The sequence below is a fragment of the Watersipora subatra genome, chromosome 10 (assembly GCF_963576615.1).
Source record: "Watersipora subatra chromosome 10, tzWatSuba1.1, whole genome shotgun sequence".
In the NCBI taxonomy this organism is placed as follows: domain Eukaryota; kingdom Metazoa; phylum Bryozoa; class Gymnolaemata; order Cheilostomatida; family Watersiporidae; genus Watersipora; species Watersipora subatra.
Genome location: NC_088717.1, coordinates 6299456 through 6320722, shown reverse-complemented (window position 1 = coordinate 6320722; position 21267 = coordinate 6299456). Strand labels below are relative to the sequence as shown.

The 21267-nt window shown below is 36.1% G+C and overlaps 1 protein-coding gene across 1 annotated transcript in view; it reads left to right on the top strand.

The window, feature by feature from the left end:
• The first annotated feature begins 132 nt into the window (after positions 1–132).
• Positions 133–21267, top strand: part of LOC137406702 (E3 SUMO-protein ligase RanBP2-like) — an 89399-nt gene continuing 68264 nt past the window's right edge. Inside the window, exons 1-11 of the mRNA XM_068093317.1 lie at positions 133–204; positions 540–607; positions 6328–6494; positions 7493–7608; positions 8368–8460; positions 8810–8971; positions 9599–9717; positions 10140–10402; positions 13606–13688; positions 17799–18015; positions 18604–18862. Of these exons, the coding sequence (XP_067949418.1) occupies positions 133–204; positions 540–607; positions 6328–6494; positions 7493–7608; positions 8368–8460; positions 8810–8971; positions 9599–9717; positions 10140–10402; positions 13606–13688; positions 17799–18015; positions 18604–18862 (1619 nt within the window). The remainder of the gene's footprint in view (positions 205–539; positions 608–6327; positions 6495–7492; positions 7609–8367; positions 8461–8809; positions 8972–9598; positions 9718–10139; positions 10403–13605; positions 13689–17798; positions 18016–18603; positions 18863–21267) is intronic.

The window sequence follows — 21267 nt, the reverse complement described above, 5'->3', positions numbered from 1 at the left end:
CATGTTTAACCCTGCAGATCGCAAATGGTTTATCGTAGGAGATTAAAATCACGACGCCAGCCTCACTTTGCGGTATTCCATCCGTGCACCTCTTTCGCGCTTCATGGGTTTTTTTCAATGGAAATTTAAAAAATGATTAAGTCAAGAGCCAAAGTAGACCAACAAGCCAATTTGCTACTAGCTAAAGTTCAAAGCGATAATGAGGTAAACTATTGAATTAAATAGGCAACTTACAGGAATATGAGTAAATTAAAATCTTGGTCCTTTCGCTTTTGAACAGTACTCATGTACATTGCGACCCGGGAATCAATGTGTACATTTTGATTTATTGCCTTTATTTCTACCTTTTTTTTAGAGCGAACAAACCTAGATGTTAATTTGTTCATAATCAATAACACATGCTTATTAAAATTGAGGATTTGTGCTTAATTGAATATGCAAGTGGCGTGAATATAATCTTTATGGTACCGGTAGCTGCATTAATTTATAACTAATGCTATTTTTATATTATCACGTTAACGATATTGTTTAATATTTAGAGAAGACTGAAAGGTTACCAACTTGGCAACCTATACTACCAAGCAAGAGAATATGATCAAGCTAAAAAGTAAGTATTTTACTTTTGACTCAAATTTATCTGTTATACTCGTACATTTCAGGTTGCAGTAGTCATAAATTTTGGTAAATTATGTGGACGTTGTGTGTTATTATCAGTAAAATTAGTACCTGCTAATATTTCACCGAATACATTGTGCAGGCCTAAATAGAGTGGTGAAATTGAATAAATAATTATAAATAACAATAACCAATGGATACTCCTAAGAATTATTTATAAAAATGAATGAAATGTATCACAGCTTTTACACATAACCGAGTGTTATATCCCAGATCGTTCTAGGAAGAAAACCGGCGGTATGTATTACATTTAGCAAATATATTTATTCGCAGTGTAACTCGTTGGCTATGAGTAGTGGTTCTGCTTTGATCCGAAAAATTAAAAAAATATCTTGAAATTTGTGTGATAAAGCTTCTGCAGATCCAGAATGTGAATCGCTAGTAATTTTGTGCAGCAAATATATATGCATGTTTTTTGACGATCTCACGCCGAAGCTGCGCATTTCTCAAACATTGCACCTCATTTTTTAGCTCAAGTTATTTCAGGATTTTATAGAACTGCTGTTCATGGCGGACATAGAAGTATCAAAACTAAAACAACAGATTGAAAATGAAGTATCGATATATTTGTACCATCAATGTAGCTAGTGCAATTGATCGGTAATTTAAATGTTTGACTGCAACTAGCCTGTGTTCAATGTGTTGCAAACATTTTTGTTTTGTATTTGTTTCCATTTGTTAATCTTTCAGTTCTAGTCCAACACAGATTGGTCAGAAGTGAGTAAAATGACAAATAAATGTATTGATGATCTCCAGTCACTGGATTGTTAAAGAAGGGTATCTTCAAATTTGCTACACTAGCTGCACATAGTCAATAGGCAGAGTGTGTGCGATTAGTGTGAGATATAATCACACATACTTATAGCTACATAGTTCTAACAACTTGAAAATACAACATCTAGAACTGCTGCCATATTGATTTTAGGTCTGCCGTTGCCATGAATATTTTCATTTTGTTGATTAACATGTTGCTTAGCAGTGAGTATTATATACATGTAACTTACTAGTAATAAATTGCCGGAGACAAATTCATTATAGACATAATGGGATATTACATGTTCTTTCAAATAAAATGATTCCAACTTTTTTTATTTTGCATTAGAAATAACAAATAGTGTAATGGTACAGGTATATCATGTTTTTACTATTTCAGAGAAAATTAAGCATTTCTATAATATTTCTATTTGCTTACTGCATATTAATTTTTACATAGGAAGCCAGCATTCGCAAGTTTCATTCAAAGCTTAAATACAATATATACAAAAGATATTTGTTTTTACGAATGTAGAACTAGTGTGGTACTATATGAATTCCAAGATGGTTTATGAAAAAAATAGTTATGACGGAGAAGTTAGCCACTGAACTTTGACATTTCTGATGACAACATTTGTGTTCAGAAGCTGTGTCATTTCACAGCACTTGTAGTTGTTCAGTTTTACACTTTGTTAGAATTTATTCTGTTCACAGGAAGCTTTGTATTACAGTGCAACTTAGGTTTTCAATCACAATTCCTTCTGAAAGCTGTTCAAAAAGTTGACAGTTTAAATTCCAGCATGATTTTTTCCATTACCAATGCAGTCATACTTCGACTTACAAGTGCCACAACATACGAGAAACGTGAGATACGAGCCATCTCTTAAGCGAGTTTTAGCATTAATATGCGAGCCAATTTTGAGATATGAGCACGCGAGTCAGTGGCCAAGTACGTCAGACGTGTCTCATGAAAACAGCATCACTCTGTATTTTTTAACTGCTCAGGTTATACTTTTGCAACATGTCTTTTGGTGCGTGTTTATCTGTGTAAAATTAAGTGAGTTAAAAGTACTGGGTGTAGACCGAAAGCCAACTGATACAATGATGGACAATGAAAAGAAAAAGCGAATGATATGAAAAATATGAGAGAGGTGTAGCTGAGGGATGAGCTGGCTTGCGAATATGACAGAAATACATTCACAATTATCAAACAGAAGGATAATATTAAGGGCATTAACCCTGCAAAAGGGCTAACCATAGTTTCCAAATGGCACAGCTATCTTCACGACGAGATGGAGAGACCGCTCATGCTTTGGTTAAAAGACAAACAATTGGCCGGCGACAGCTCAACTGAAATGATACTATGTGAAAAGGCCAGTGCTATCTATCAAGACTACAAAAATGACATTCGGACAAGTTGGCTAGTGGTCGTGCATTTGCCCTTTACAACGACACCCGTGTTAGTTTTTTTTCGCAACATGTTGAAAGGACGACAAAGGGAAACGTCCTTAGATAGGTTTCTCTTAAAACGACCGGCTGATCGTGAGAGCGAGAAAAAGGAAAAATTAGCTAAGCCGCGAGAACAAATTTGAAACTATGAACACCAAAGAAATTTTAATTACGTCAAGTTTAAAATAAAAGTTTGCTTTCAAGTCTGTGCATCAGAATCCAAATATATCAAAGTCAAAAGTTGTAATGAAGGATAACTTTTCTCTCCCTCCCTGGCAAATGCTAGCGTTAGCTGTTACTGTATTTAATTAATGACATTTTCTTGTATTATTTTTATTTGTTGCTTTTTGAAAGCATGTGGTAAGTTAGCACAATTACCAACCAGGGTTGTTAAAAATCGATGATTTTAAAAAAAAACTCAAAAATTGATTTTTCTGATTTTTTCAATTTAAGTCAATTTTTTTGTTTCAGAAAGATGTTTTGTGTTCTAAATTGCAAGTTATTGCTATCAATTTGGAATTTATGATTTGCAAGGGTGTTATGTAGTTTTATTACAATTAGGAAATGAAAAAACAGTTACACAGTTGACAAACCTCAAAAAGGACAGTATAATTTATGCGTTGGACATTAAAACCCCGAAACGAAGATGAAGAATCACAGAGAACAGATCACACAACCGAAAGCATTATTGCATGTTAACATTGACATTCCCAAGTAAGAAACCAAAATACATAGACCTAACTCCTTAGTTCAATAGCAATTTATCTAGAATGCATCAAGTCTTAAGAATTTAGACTAAGAATTAAGAATTTCACTCAAATCAGTGCGGTCATTGAAGATTGAAATATATTTAATTATCTACCAGACTTTTCTTCCCTTCCATTAATTAACGAAAGGTGCAATGCTGTTTATAACCTCATCGGTATAAGCTATGGACATTAATAGGCTTCTAACCCACTGTATTGCTGCACACAATGAGCTAGATTGCTAGAATGGTCTGCAAAAGAGCTTTCAGTGAGCTCAAGATACATAGCAAGGTTTATTTCAAACATATCTACCGCGTTATAGAATAAAAATCAAAAAATCATGATTTTTTGAGCGATTTAAATCAAATAAAAATCGCCTGATTTAAATCGGTTGATTTAAATCGTAACAACCCTGTTACCAACATGTTTTTTCTGTTACAATATCTTGTTTTAAGTGTTTTTGTTTGTGTTTTTCAGAGTATTGAAACCAATATATATTTAATTGTTCTATATATAAATAAATTGCACCAACATGAAAGTAAATTGACATACGAGCCCAGAACACATTAAGCTCGTGAGTCAAAGTATGACTGTATTGTAATTAGTTATAATCTGTACCAAGACTAGAGAACAACATTTTTGCATTTTATACCATAAACTTTATATTAAGAGAACAGGTATTGTTTAAATAAAGTAGACCAATCTTCCCACAAATACTCTATTAAGTATTAATTGAACAGGCGGAGCTGTGTAATGTATTGCTGTAACTGTTGCAGTCTAACTGTGCTCAGCCTTGTTTTTTCTTTAGATTTTTTGTGTCAATGAATAAGTGTGAACTAATTTTGTGTTTTATTTTATTAAAGGATAAATTCTTGAACAATGCATTACACAAGTACTGTCAGTATTTCGTTAACCACTATACCTTTTTTGCATATGACGCTTGAATACTTCAAAGTGACAAAAGGAAGGAGGTAGAGGAGAGAATGCTAAGTTTGAGTTCTTAGTTTCTGTTTGGCGCCCAAAGCAAAGAAGTCTTGACGGATTCGAGTTCTAATTTTTATTCACCGATCTTTGCAAAATATTGAGATATTTTGGGAAGAACGGTAAAAAAATTAGAAAACATCTCATAAAAAGTTGTGAGATATTTTATTGAAACTACAATTTGTTCGAAATCTGATACGAAAACCGAGATTGCGCTGCATTTATAACCATCTTTATGTTTATTGGCCACATAGACAAGTTGGTTTCCAGTCATTTACATAAACCCTCGTTTGGTCGAACTAATGCAAACTGGGCCATGTCCAGACGCTGAAAAAGTCGGGACAATGAAAATTGAGTACTGTACAGTACTTAAACGGTCTATGTTATACACATACTCTTAGGCTACATTATGGTACGATATGCATGTACAGCATACATATGAGAATAAAATATGGTTATACTTTTAATACGGTACAGTATTAACAGCAGTAATAGGTACAAACAAAAATTATGGTACAACACTCTGGTAGGAAATGCTCACATCGTCTGTCGCGAGAGCCACCTATCAGTCAGAGTTATCATTTTTTGTACAGACACGACCGCATTGTACAATTGTCCAGACCCCGGGCGTTGTCTGTGCAGTTGAAAGTGCCGGGAATTGAAGTCCAAGGAAGCTAAGGTCGATTGTACAGACATTTGCATGCTTTAACAAACTGCTTGTAACAAGAGGTTGAAATTGAGTGCACAGTATGATGAGACATTTTGTTTTCCATCGTGTTTAGTTTATTTGCTTAGCTAATAGTTTTGTCAAAGCATGATGTTGATCTCTAAAAATGATATGATATGTCTAAGGACGTTTTAGTCTCATACCTAGTTGTTGCTCAGCAAATTGCTTTTTTGATTTAATCGGCAAATGCATGCAGTCTTTTCATGGTAATTTTACAAGCTATCTGTATTGATTTTCTTTTGAGTTCCACACACCAGGTTACTGAATAACTCCTATTTAATATTCTTCCACTCGACATCCGACTGTACATTTCTTCGACATCCGACTGTACATTCCCTCGACATCCGACTGTACATTCCCTCGACATCCGACTGTACATTCCCTCGACATCCGACTGTACATTCACTCGACATCCAACTGTACATTCCCTCGACATCCGACTGTACATTCCCTCGACATCCGACTGTACATTCCCTCGACATCCGACTGTACATTCACTCGACATCCAACTGTACATTCCCTCGACATCCAACTGTACATTCCCTCGGGGATCCGACTGTACATTCCCTCGGGGATCCGACTGCACATTCCCTCGGGGATCCGACTGTACATTCCCTCGACATCCGACTGTACATTCCCTCGGCATCTGACTGTACATTCCCTCGGGGATCCGAAGGGACTTTCCCTAAATAAATCTATACTGAAAGCAACCACTTCTGTTGTGCAACCACTTCTATTGTGCAACCACTTTTGTTTTATTTGTTTTTACAACCACGTCTAATACATTCATATATTTATCCACTCCCGGTCAGGCAGCTGGCTTTATGTGTGATTCTTGATTATGTATTATTAGCTTACCCCCAAATTCTCCGTCCGTCAATTATAAAAGGCTTTTACTAATCTCTCATACTTCAGAGTACATGCAGCAAATCTGAAAACTGTAATAGAAGATGAGATTGATAGGATAGTGCAACGGTTTGTCTACTTTTTATATAGGTATGTGTCGCAATTTCTCATGATCAAGGATGACTACGCCCCAGCTCACAAGCTCCTTGCACAGATTTTTGAAAGGAGCGCTTCTCAAGAGGACATAAAGAAGTCCATTAATTACTACAAGAAGTCTTATGAACTGGATGAGAGTCAGACACAGCTAACGCTAAAGAGTGAGTCACAGAAAATGATATCTTGCTCCACTCACTTTCTCCTCTATCAAAGATGAAAACAGTATTTTCACAAATATTTTATATGTATTTAAAAAAAAATTTATTCAAGATGTTAAAAGCCACTTTCAGGCTGTTGTCAAGTGTACAAACTCGTTAATATCTCAGTTCAAACACATGAGCTATGACATTATAACATAACATTAATGATAATAGTAATAAAATACCTAGTCTGTAGTAACATTATCCCAGGGTTACCAGCCATGTTGCTCATGGCTCATGTAATGTAGCTGCTGTCGTGTTGTTTTGTGCTGTCATGTTGCTATCATATGTAATAATCGTATATATGTATATAATTTTTACTATTTTGTAATAGTAGCGCATCCAATACTTCGTATAATGTGTCACATTATCTATGGTTTGATTAACCACGAGCTAAGCATTGCGCGATTATTTTTATAATTGGTACTCATCTATATTTGTAATTTAAAAGTGATTAGTAATAAGCTGAACTTCATCATATTGTAAAAGTTGATTGATTTCCAGTAAATATTAAGTTGAAAAACACATTAAATTATGCTTTACCCTATCTCTAGAATTTTATCTCAACTTTTTAATACCTTTTTCTTGCTTACGTAACTTTTCTTCTCTTACATACTCCGTTTTATCCCTTTTCATGTTTTATTTCTGTATCTGTTATTATTACTCTCCACTTTTCTGTTGCTATTCATCATTCTTCTTACTTGGCTTTACTAACCTCTCTTCATTTGTTTCTTCATATCTCCCGTTTCTTCTTCCCTTTTCTGTATTTTTTAATGTAACTTTGTTCATCACAAGTCAGCAAAAAGTACATATTTGAGAGTTGTGTTACATTTACTCCTTTCTTTTTAATCTCAATAGAGTATATTGGTGCTATCATTGTTCTTATTAAATGTGCATATCATATTCTTTACCAGTGCCTGTGGAATTATTGAGTTTGTACTTCTATATTGCGCTTGCAGTTTGTGCTCTTTATCTGAAAGTGGAAACAACCCCTGAACAGGCTTCGTCTGTAATGTATTGGATTGAGAAAGCGAAGATGTTCTATCCTACAGACCCTACCATTTTCAATCTACAGGTAAGATGTCATACTTTGCTGAAGGATAAGTTTTGTGACCAGTTGTCTCAGAACTCAAAGCTTTGTCACAATGTTTGCAATGATGCAATCGTGAACGAAAACTTTCCAAATGATTTTATTATTAATGCTATAAATTTTGATGACGAATCAGTTATTCAAACATACTGCTGCTGTACTGTATGAATTCTTTGATGGTAAATCAAAGTTGTATAAGATTTATAAATATGCTGATAGATATGCTGCATAATTTCAATTCAGCCTTTTATTTTAACAAACTGGTGCTTCCTTGCTCGATTAGCCTGTCTTGACAAACTGTTGTTTTTGCGGAGTTGTCTCCTGGCGAGCGCGGCAAGCAAAACAACAGCTTGTTACAGACGCGCTACACCTGATGCATCAGCTGCACTGAAATGGAGTTGTTTTCTCCCGTCTATGCGGCTTGGCTGCGATGTTATGTCGGTCGCTCCATTGGTAATCATAACGGATTTCGCGCAAAAATTTATGTAGAAAAACAAAGTTATAAACGTTTAACCAGCGACCAGTCTCTGCGGTAAACTTTAATATAACTATGTATATAACTATAACTGTATAACCTATGTATCGTTGTATACCTTATAGTTTATTTAATAACAGGCTACGTGTAATGCTAAACTGTAAGTTTAGCATTACAAATTGTAATGCTAAACTTACAGTAAAATTGTAATGCTAAACTTTGTAGATTTAGCTAAAACTACATTCAATTTAACCTCCTTCCATATGTAGGAAAAAATGCTTGAACAAGCTGCCAGACTTGATCCTGGGGCTTCGCTTGATGATTCCTTGAGCACCATGGAAAACCTTCTCTTCGCCAACTTGGTGAGTTTGCTCATCTCATCAGTCCTAAAGGAATTATCTGTAAATTCACTCCTAATATGTCAAACTATTAATTTACTAGAATTATAAATATTGTGTATTGTGAGATGATACAGCGGAGTCCTCCTTCCGGAGCATGCACTGTTTTTGTATACAGTTGAGGACACTACCTTCTGAATGCTATATTTAGCCATAGTCAAACTAACATGTTATATGATAAGGTTTATACAATTCACTAGAGATGACCGTACGCGATCCAGCTGATGTCATAAGATTGCAGGCCCTTCACCAATGATATAGTTATTCTCTGCGTCCCTCCACGCATTATCTTCTTTGTATGCTGATGTCTCAGAAATCTCAACCAACAGAAGTAAATGTCCGGATAAAGCTGCTCAAGTGCCTCGAGCAGTCGCAGAAGTTTGATGAGGCTATCGACTGTATCAGCGATGTGCTCATGAAGTCTCCCTACTATGACAGCTTTGAATGGTACAACTACACTGCTGGCCTCCTCCAGGTATTTCATTCTGTTTCTCTCATTTCCAATACCATGTCATTCGGTGCGAGCTTTTAATCTTTGAAGTTGTGGAGACGAAGGAATGTTTTTTAACAAAAATTGAGGAGCTCCCCTTCCTCTTTTGCTTTCTTAAACTTAGTCTCCATGGTTTTTTTTTAATTCTAACAGGAAAACAAACACTGTTTGCTATGTTGATTAAATGTAAAAGGTTTTCAAATGTGGAAAACATCACGAATACAGAGATGGTGGTAGATTTATAAAATGTTTACCAATTAATCTATTCATTTAAATTTAACTTATCTCTCTTTAAATCAAATCTTTAGAAACCTGGATTGGAAATGATTGGATCTCTGTACAACTTCTATGATGTTTTTAATTTCATAACACTGATTTATTTTTGAGGAACCGCTTGTTTTTCACAAGTTACCGATCTATACGCAGTGCTCAAAACTGTATGAAAATTTGTTATTTCGACTTTAAATAACAACTCAATTGTTTTCTTCATCGATGTATGTATAGGCTTTGCAGCATGCCATGCAATGTATATAAAAGCTGTTATGTTTATAGAATCTCATCTTCTTAAAATGTTGAAGCTTCAAAATTATTTGCAATATGTTCTATTTTCAGTCTGTGTCAAAGGAGAGAGGGGAATTAGCCAGCTATTTATACCTGCTGCACAGTTTTGGGGCCGCAAGAACTGCGCTCATGAATCATCCAGAGAAGGTTGCTGTGGAGGCATTGAATAGGTAAATCATTCCACATGCCTTTTTTCGTCTTTGCTGTCCATTTTTTGAAATTGGCTTTTAAAATCTTGAATGAATTTTGAAAAAAATACATATAAGAAAATATTTGCTTGCAAAATACTGTTTTCAAATTTTATCATCAACTAAAAGTAAACTTGGTTATTCCATGTAATCTAAGGTTAGTCTGATATCTTGTGCTTATATTCATGAATAGCTGTTCATGAGATGAATCGGTCGATATTGATACCAAATGCACATTCTATGACAGTGAGATGGTCATAACATCTCTTATTTCTTCCTACCGAACCTCTGGTAGGTCCAGTGATACAGTTAAATTAACTCGGTAACATCCAGTAAACTTTGACTTGAACTCCTGATAAAGCGCGCAGTGAAACCTCACAATTTATTGTTTTTTTGTTTGCTAGGTTTGATCAAGCGCTTTACAGTTCTCTGAATCAGACAGGTGCCCTTGTATCGACCCTGCGTGAAGAGCTCAAGGCTCAGCAGCTCCTTCTCTTCGCAAACTCACTCGTCAAACGGAACGCTGATGCATTTTGCATATCTGCCCTCTACATAGCAGCATATAGTAAGACGCTAGCGGCTGATGTTGCGACCGGAGGAGATGATGATTTGAGGGAGTTGAATGCCATCACTGAGCATCTGAGAGCTAATAGGCTCGCTCAAGCAGGTATGAGACTGACACAATATTTCAAATGACATTTTTTGGAAGACTGATTTTTTATCGTTTTCTAATGAAAAAATCTGTCGGTGCAGCGTTGTTGTTTTGAAAAAGCTTACTAACGGAGATCATTGATTGCGTCTCTAAATTATTGACTTTTTGTCAAAGGGTTTCCTCTCACGTAATGATTATTATAACATCACTAGCGCAGTGAAACAGTTTTATTGACATAAACAGTAGTCGTATCATGAGTATTCGCGACTTGTTCACATCGCAGTTCAGTGAATACACTGAACTCCTTAGCCAGTCATGGACAAAAAGAATACCGTACTTTTCAGACTATTACCCGCTAATTTTTTCTGATGTTTTGAGCCATGCGGTTTATATAAGGGTGCGGCTATTTTGTGGTTTTTTCTTTCACTGCTAGGGCGCATTAACTGGTGGAAGAAAAAATGAAACAATGCCCAACGGCACTGTTCCGTTAGGGTTATAAAGCGTTGGTTAATACGAAATAGTGCCTAATGGCACTGTTCCGTTTTAACCAGCAAAGTTGCTGCCGTGTTAAAAAGCACCGTCATGAGTTCTGCGGCCTATACAAAAGCTGCGGCCCATGTATTGTTTTATTATTAGTTTTTTGACAATAAAGCAGATGCGGCTTATATAGGGATCGGTTGATAGTCCGAAAAGTACGGTAATTGTCCATGACTGGCTAAGAAGTAAAGTGTTGTCTTCTCTTTTAGTCAAGTCATCCTAAAGGGGTGTATAACTCATTCCATTGTACACCCGTATTTGATCGTAGCCAACCAAACTTGCTTGAACTTTTTGTTCAATTCATTATTGTAAAAGTTTTCCCGTTACCAGTAAAAGAGTTGCGAGTTTTCATATTGTCACTGCCAATAGCTTCACAGCTATTCTTCAGTATGACCTTCTAAAATGCCTTACACTCCAAATAGTTTTATATATATATATATATATTATTTCAACTCTTTCTAGGATTTCTTTTAGGCCAATTTCAAACATTCTGCATTCATTTTGAAATTGGTTCAGTGTTTCTATAATATTTCCCGACACAATGCTTGTGTGTTCCTTTTTTGTGGGAATGCTGTCAAAGTACCGTAAAACCTCTATTTGAACGTCACCTTTATTTGAATGAAACCTCGAATATAACGCCACTATAGGAGAATTGCAAAGTAGAGCGCTACCCTTTAATTGAATGCCACCTCTAGTGACCGCCACCTCTATTTGACCGCCACCTCTATTTGACCGCCACTCTAAATTTCTTTAAAATTTTCGGACCCTCAAAAAAAAGTGATCGATAGAAAGTGGCCACAAAATTGTACTAATGACGGCTCGCCTACATCAATAACGATTAGATCGATCATCACAATCAGGGCAACTACGCACTGATTTGAAGTCATTAAGGTCTAAATCTGATCCACTGTCTTCAGATTCGTCGATCATGTGGTTTACAATCTTACCTGAAGACTTGAAATTGTTATGATAACCGATGATAATACTATTCAGGAAAACCGTACGACGTTATAACAGCCATTGTTAGGGTATAACCAAGTCCGTTTTGTAACTCAAAAACTTTATGCTTTTTTCTTTAAAATTTGCTTTGAAAATTGCTTTAGTTTAGCAGAAATGCTGAGGCCAACGGCATTAATGTCGCTCCGCCTGAAGGAAAGCGCAAAATATAGGCGACATTAGCATCGCTTCGCCAGACAAAGGGTTAAATTTATCTTTCAAAAATTCTGACGAGCTAGTCGAAAATTGTGGTGCCACTCCTCTATTTGAACGTTGTCTCTAATAAAACGTCACTATAGGAAAGGGTTGAAAAATAGAGCGCCATGGCTTCCAATAGAGGTTCTACGGTAATACGCCAGTGACTGGGAGCTGATCTAAAATAAACTTATTCAATTCCACCTTCCTACAACTTTGTCAGGTTGCCCACACGGCAGCTGAAATGGGTTCTATGATTTTGTTAGTTGTTGATTTGGAGTTGTCCCAATACAACCAAAGCTGCAAAACTGCAAATCAAACAGCTTTGATCCTTTAATTCTGATTATTATTTCAAATCTGAAGTTTGCTTATTAATTAGATACAATTTTTGCTTCATTTTCACACAAACTGTTAATTCAGTTGTGATTTAGAATGCCACCAAGGGAATTGTGCAACGACGGAGCAGAAAACGCCTAAAACGAAGTTAATTCGCCTTGTTAGGTTCAGGCATACGTGGTCACATGATGTGTGATGGATGACCTTGATTATTACATAGCCATTTGTGCATCATCATTGTGCTATGTCGCAAAGATATCATCACACTTTGGGAGTTGTCATTTTATGAACAGATAATTCTCAAATATATAATTGTTAACAGCTGAACGGCGCCATTAGAAGCACAGTTTGTAGCTTAAAAATATTTTAGGTTCACACAGAAGTTCTTTCAATATCCTCTGGCATGGGTCATGTTATGATACACCTTGATGTAACTCGTAACAACAGGAGGTTATTTGCTTTATTTATTTATTGTAGCGGTTGAACTCTTGATGAACTTACTCAAAATAAACTGTTGAAAAACAGTGTATGTTTTGCAAGTCCCAATTAGTCCTGTTGTCTTTTTGCTATAATGCATATTTGAATACATTGAGGTTTTGTGGCAGCTGAAGTTTTTAGTGCAAACTCAAATTTTTGGAGATCTTGTTATCTTCTGCAGGCTTATTTTTTCATCGAAACATTCTTGATAGAACTTTCATAAATCAATTTACGAGCCTTTTGATGATCATTAATATTGCAGATTTCTTTGCCACTTACTTTCCTTCTGCTAACTTTTTTGTTTGACCAAATTTAAAAATATTTCATATCACCAAATGTATTTAATTTAGTTGGCTCTTGTTGACAACATGGAAGAGCTAAGTTTCATACCACGACACCAGAACTTGAGATTCCCGCTGGTTCGTAATTATTGGTCATGGTGGACGATGCATTTAATATTCATGCCCACGTTTACATATCGTACAAGAGCGTCTTCTGTCTACCCTTGATGACAGTCGATCATCAGTATTCAAACTAGTGCTTGTAGCTCTTGCTCTCTCTATGAGTATATTCTGGCGCTGCTAAACGTTTGTCTTGGCACTCATTGTACATTTGCAAACACCCTGTAGATGATGAAGTCATCATGATTCTTCTCAACAAAGCTTATTCTGTTAAAGGTTATCTCGTCCTGGATAGATGTCCCTCGGCTGATCAGACCACCTGGCTCAGGAAGCTTTCGCACAAATTCTTCAACAGAGATGTAAGTTGAGCTTTTCTTGTCTTCCCGTTTTGCAATAATTTTTGAGAGTTGTGCTGCATTTTCGACCAAGTGAACTGGGCTGGAAATTTTTCATTATTTTTCTGCTTTAAGTACCGCCATCACATATGTAATTTATATGATGTATGATTACCCCGTACTCATATTTATATTATATTCATGATTATCCCTTCATCGTATTTTACCGGTATTTGCATTAATCATTTAAATAAGTTTTACTGACTTCTGTTGGTTTTCTAAACATATGCCTGTTGAAATTACTCACCAACTAATTTATTGGCTTGTTTTGGGCAATAGGTTACAAGAACACCAGCAGTAAGAGTTAGAGCTGATGCTTTCCTTCAAACTAGTCTGGTCTGGTATCTTGGAACAAATTTAGTTCTCAAATCATTCCATAGCTGTTAATTCAGACAGCTTAAGGTCTGACATCTAGCATTAGAACAGCCGTGTAAAAACTGTACATACTGGTTTATCTAAGATATTCTGATTAAGATGTGACTTGCAGTCTGACATCTAGCATTAGAACAGCCGTGTAAAAACTGTACATACTGGTTTATCTAAGATATTCTGATTAAGATGTGACTTGCAGTCTGACATCTAGCATTAGAACAGCCGTGTAAAAACTGTACATACTGGTTTATCTAAGATATTCTGATTAAGATGTGACTTGCATAATCTTAACAATGAATTTTCATAATCTTAACAATGAATTTTCATAATCTTAACAATGAATTTTCATAATCTTAACAATGAATTTTCACTGTTACAAAAACCTGCGGCTTCAGAACTTGAACTCTAATGGCAAATACCGGTAACCTTTGTATTTGACTGCCGTACACTTTGAGTAACGATTACGCGCTTCCTAAGTTTTACTTCATTCTAAGATTAATGATATGTCAGGTATGATTTTTATCGGCATTGCTAGAATACATAAGGTCATTGTATGATTCTGTAGGAATAGGAGTGTTATCGATCATTTTGTTAGAGCGTAAAGATTGTTCAGCTTCGATATAATATCTTGCTTTATATACCCATGTGATTTAAAAAGATAATGCTATATCTGGCCATGCCAACTATTAGGCCCTGAGTGTGACCCACCACCCTTGCCATGCCAACTATCAGGCCCTGAGTGTGACCCACCAAACTTGCCATGTCAATGATCAGGCCCTGAGTGTGACCTACCAAACCTACCGTGCCATATACATTTTATTTTTTTGCTTAACACCTTTTCGTCTTAAGTCCACACCTATATGTATGACTTCTGCTCAACATGTATAAGTTATTTGAACAGCCGAAAGGCTGTATAGGTGCTGCACAAGAGTAGTTTCTCTAAATATTAACACATTTGTTTTGTATTCACACTCTAATCTCGGAATAGTTGGCACGATAGGTTTAGTGGGTCACACTCAGGGCCTGATAGTTGGCATGGCAAGTTTGGTGGGTCACACTCAGGGCCTGATAGTTGACATGGCAAGTTTGGTAGGTCACACTCAGGGCCTGATAGCTGGCATGGCAAGTTTAGTGGGTCACACTCAGGGCCTGATAATTGGTATGGCAAGTTTGGTGGGTCACACTCAGGGCCTGATAGTTGACATGGCAAGTTTGGTAGGTCACACTCAGGGCCTGATAGTTGACATGGCAAGTTTGGTAGGTCACACTCAGGGCCTGATAGTTGGCATGGCAAGTTTAGTGGGTCACACTCAGGGCCTGATAGTTGGTATGGCAAGTTTGGTGGGTCACACTCAGGACCTGATAGTTGGCATGGCAAGGGTGGTGGGTCACACGCAGGGCCTGATAGTTGGCATGGCAAGCTTGGTAGGTCACACTTTTCACCAAATGGTTGACATGCTAAGTTCTGCCACTCGCGATCTTATGCTCACTTATTTGAGAATTTGTTAGATGAGCCGCTTACAGATGGAACATGATACAGCTTTTGACAGTTACTTGCCTGGATCCTTTAGGATACGGATTGTGTTACGTAGAAATTTGTAAAAGTTAATCCAAGGTTTCGAGGCTGAGAGTCATGCTTGTTGGTCTTCGCTGTTAAGTTATGCTATTTGGTCAGGTTTGTGTTGAATAGAACTGCTCCCGTCAGTCTAATAAAGTCTCTCTGGCTTTGTTCGTAGATGTTATCACCGAGTGAATCTTTGGATTTCATGTAATCTTACACAAACAGTTCTAGCATCCGCCTTGATCAACTTTTTTAAATAAATCGTGTCTCATGCTTTCATTTTGGACAGAAGAGATCTCGTTGAGATTACTAGCTTGTTGGATATCTGATAAACGTTTCATTGTAGACATTGAAATTATTGGGATGTGATAGCGTGCTCTGCGTATGGAGGGAGGTGCATCGTTACCTGTAATACTGTACTTTTGCATTGCGAGAATTTTTAAGGCTCTGGCTATTTGTTAGCTTTGCAGTTGCAAAGACAAACTTTGGTAGGCCTGACAAATGTCTTCACAAAATATTTCCAGTGAGCTGAAATAATCTTGCGCAGAAACATCATAACTCTATTCATATTTTATAATAAAGAAGAAATATGCAAGCTCGTTGGTATCTCAATTAAAAAACTTGAGCTATGTATAACATTATAACATAACTAATGATGTTAGTCATATAATTTCAAGTCTAATAAAACCATCTCAAAGTTGCCAGCCATGCTGCTTATAGATGAGTAGGTAATGATTTTTATTATCTTGTGATAATAGCGCTTCCAATTTTAGGAAGTAGTAACATTATTCAGTGTTGTATCAACTGTAGACTAAGTATTGTGTGATTATTTAATATTTATCATTACTCATCTATAATTTTAATTTAAAATTAGTTGGTAAGAAGATGAAATTCAACTTATTGTAAAAGTTGTTTGATTTCTAGTAAATATTCGCTTGAAGTTAAAAAACGAATTATCTAATGTTCAAGTTTCTTTGGTTTTGACAAATTATGTTAAACTAGTACGCTGACAGTCTTGTGTGCTGTGAGAGGTCATCATGTGTAATAAGTATGTGCACAATTATTCCGCCATGCAGCGAGGTGTTCGACTGGTGCAGTGGTAGTGGACCTGACTGGTTAGTCCGAAGTCTAAGTTAAACGTGGCTAAAGACGACTTGGCTTCCGTTATGGTGAAAGATGTACAGCCAAAATTTGCCCTCTGAAACAATATTTTATGCTGTATGCATGCACTAAAAAGGTTTTGAAGTCCTTTTGTTTGGAAAATCTAGCTTGTAAGACAAAGGGTCTACTCCAGATTCCTGTGTTTTAGTTTAGGAATTGAAATGTAACTCAATTTACTGTTTTTTTTGCTCTGCTAAGGATTCCTTCCTTTCAATCGTTTCCATTTTGCTTTTGATTACAAGCTAGAATCATTGTAACCACACCATTAAATTATCTCTAGTTGGTCACTTGCAGAAATCATTTTTTCTAAAGGTAGAACTAGGTCTCTGTGCAACATACATAATATAACAGACTTAATATTCTAAAACTCCGAATAGAGACAAAAGCATTTATGTAAATATAAATAGTACACAATGATGGCTTATCAGACTCCAACCTGTTCTTCTAAGTTGACTGCCTTCTTAAGCTGTTGAATTACACCTCATAAATGTGATTGCACTCTTAATGGATTTGGTAACCATACTAGATAGGAAAGACATGCATCATCCATGATTGTTAGTATAGTTTTGGTAGAACTTATAATGATTACCTCTAGTATTAGTGAGTTGGCAGTGATCACTTCTAGTGTTAGTGAAGTTGACAGTGATGACCTCTAGTGTTAGTGAAGTTGACAGTGATAACCTCTAGTGTTAGTGAAGTTGATAGTGGTGACCTCTAGTGTTAGTGAGTTGATGGTGATGACCTCTAGTGTTAGTGTTGATAGTGGTGACCTCTAGTGTTAGTAGAGTTGACAGTGATGACCTCTAGCGTTAGTGGAGTTGACAGCGATCACCTCTAGTGTTAGTGAAGTTGACAGTGATGATTACAAGTTTTATAGCACTTTTTACGCGCTCTTCTCTTTTCATTACAATTTTTAAAGAGATCTATGTCAGACATCGGTAAGGAACTCTCGACCAACATCATGTTCTTAACATTGACAGGCCAAGACAACTCTGTATACCACGGTTTTTGGAAGCTCTAGAAGTCAAACTACTTCCATGTTTATGGCTGATGGTGGTCTTGATCAAATAAAAGCTCTTATGCCTGACGAGAAAGAGTTGATCACACACTGTTCAATCGCCCAACAGCTCTATCCTGATTCGCTGCATTACCAGACCTGGTTCGCTCTAAGGCAATATGAGAATCCTCTAGAAGATTGTAAGTCCAGTCAACGGCTTGTTCACTTTCAGAGTCGAGTAATTTGAGCCACGCAAACAGTTGGTTTAGCTGTTTTTACAGAGCCTATTATGCAATTGATTGCATATACTCTTATTATGGGTCAATTGCTAAAAATAATTGATTTCTTGAATTGTTTCGTACCGTTTCGTATGTTTTGTTGTTTTGAATTATTATGGAGGCGTGCAAGAATTTTAAACACACGTTTCTGCAAGAAAGTAGAAATAAGTGATAGTATCATGATGATGTCATGTTGGGCATGATTAATATTGGAATGATTAAAATAACGCTTTTATGAAAATCATCAATGATGATCTTTTGATCATGATACTAGAAATGCGCATGGGTAGGCATCTGGCATGATAATAATTGCTGCGAATAGTTTTATTGGTTGCAGGTCATTATTTACTTTCAATTGTAGAGCAATTAAAAGTAATTTAACTGTTATATTAAACATCATTGTATTTATTTAATTCCAGTGAACTTGCCTGACTATTAACCTATTGATTTTTCCTTTCCATGTTCATGACGATTAAAGATATTGTATGTACCTCATGGTTGTATTTGCAGATATCATGGATCTGGCACCACGTCTTACCTTCTCTCCTGCCAGAATCACTCAATGCGAACCAGAGAGCCTTTCTCAAATAGACCTGACTGTCTTTCTCCTGCACACAACTTATGCTGCACATTCTCGGCTCTGTGAGCATCGCATTGGTGACAACGGCGTAAAGGTGGCTGATCTCTCTCCTAGCCTGTGCTCAGAGGCTCAGTCGCAATGGTGGAGGGCCGTGTATGAGTCTAGTACAGCCAGCCATGTGTCAGCGAGGTATGTTCCTTGCCTTTTCTCAGTATTTTCATATTAAAGTAGACTGTTATGCTAAGTCTCGCCATTTTTGTTTTGCCACTTGTTAAGTCACTGAAAACCTGTCTTAGTATTGAAGACTCTCAGCTTAGGCCATTTTTGTTTGCGAATAACAACATCGATATGATCAACATCAATACTGTTTGCGCTCCTGATGACACATTGACAAGCATTTGGGTCATGCATCATGCTCTGTAGGTGAATCACTGCTGCTAAATGCCTCAAAAACTGTCTTACAGCATTCCTATATGTATATGAACACTTAATTGACACAATTGACCAAACACCTGTACTGTACAACTACTGGACACCTGTAAAACTGTACACCTGTAAACTGTACACCTCTACAACTGCATACCTGTACAACTACTGTAACCTGTACAATTAAACAGATGTGAAAACAGATCAATGTCGACCTACGACTTCAACCTCTGCATATGACTTTTCTGACATAACAACATAAATTTTGAGCAAATACTCAGCTTGATATATGAAGTAAATGTTTAATGTAAAATGCCCTTTTTCAAATCTACTCAGTTTTGTAAGAAAAAAAACTGATAAAAATCGAACGAATAGAAAATGCATATATTAATTTGATTAAAACACTATCTAACTTTAATTGACTATCAGTTTCTATATAATATCTAATAAGTTCAGATGCATTCTTGCATATTCCTTACAAGTAAACATCACTTTTGTTTTGAAGCCACTTTCACTGTTTCTCAGGATGGTGAAAAGTATTTTTTTTCATTTTGCTTGTGGATATACCCGTTGATTTAAATGTTAACAAATTAGGCTTCTGTATGATTATTTGTACATAGGTTAGGGTTAGTTTGAAGTAGCTTGAAAGACTTGCTGGGGCATGGTCAGGTGAAACATGTTGTTAACAACGTGTGGTTAACAACTTGTTAACAACATGTTAGGTCATTTTTGTGTAGAATTTCAAGTAATTTTAAGCATTTTTTTTCTTGTAACTGGCTGGAATATACATGCATATGGCTCAAGGCCTGAAGAAAAGTTATAATTTTGACCAGTCATTTGACAACATATATAAATAATTATGCATCATTTCATATGCTTCAACCAATCACAATCTACATGTATTTCCAACGTAAAGATCTTTTAGCTGCAGAAAGCTATGACTAAACATTGGTATAGATAAAAATAACGTTTCGTGAAACTAGTGTGAGATTTGACTTTGAAAGACAGCTCCATTCACACAGTCACTAGAATATTTTACTTTTTGAAAGTCTGCAAACTCTTAGAAAGCGTGATATAATTAGAAACAATCAAAAAATCCAATCTAAAAAATATCAAAGGCGACGGATGTGAAGGTAATGTTTTATCTGGCTCAGCAACGATTTAGCTTTATTCAATAGATCAACAAAGAAGGTCAGTTATTAGTTTTTGCACAATCGTTCTATATGTGAAATATGAATGCCTTCAATTCATCAGCCAGCTGCTCTAAACAACACACACTTTATACATGTCATCAAATGACTGGCCGAGACCGTAGCTGTTTTTTAGTTGATGACAAATGTGCTTGCACCTCTTAGCAAGCTGCAAGAAAGCCAATGTTTCAAATGACTTGAAATTTCATAATTCTACATAACAGACCCTGCCTAGTAACATGGTGTTAACAGATTGTTTCACCTGAACACGGCCCAACAGGACCTTTAATGTAGTCATTTGTTTTCTATTCAATTTGATGAAACGATGCTTCAAAGAAACTTGAAATAGTTTCTTGCTGTTCATATAGCAAGCTATAATCTAAATATGGTGGATAAATTTGAAGATGCTCCCTGTCTCTAATAAAATATATGCTTTAAAATTCTAACTTTTTGTTTTTAATATATGTTGATTGATTAAAGAGATAGCAAAACTTGGCTTGTTTATTTCGGACTAGTATATACTAGTGAGTAATTATTTAATGTAGTATGTTTTCGAGTGAATTATAATTAAAAATTTTTAGTCATTTGTGTTTTGGGCAGAAATCCTATTTTACTTTTGTTCTAAATGTATGTAACTGCTGTAATTACATGTTTTTCTATAGTTATGGTCTTTGAATATTGTGCAGTCATTTGGCATCTATGAAGCTGGAGTTTGACTGAACTCGGGCTTGACTGAGCCGGTGCAGGTGGCATTTGAAGGCACTAAACTCGACTTCACATGTCATGATAATCAATAATAAAGGTTATAGATTATAGAAACCTTATCGTAAATATATTTGCAAATGTTGTCAACCAGGCATTGCGAATCTCTATAAACAAGTTATCAAATCGTATAATGAACACTGTTCACTTTTTGCCATAAAGCTGTAAATGTTTAGGGTAGTAGTCCTTTCTAAGCCACAGAACTTTTAGTTGCCA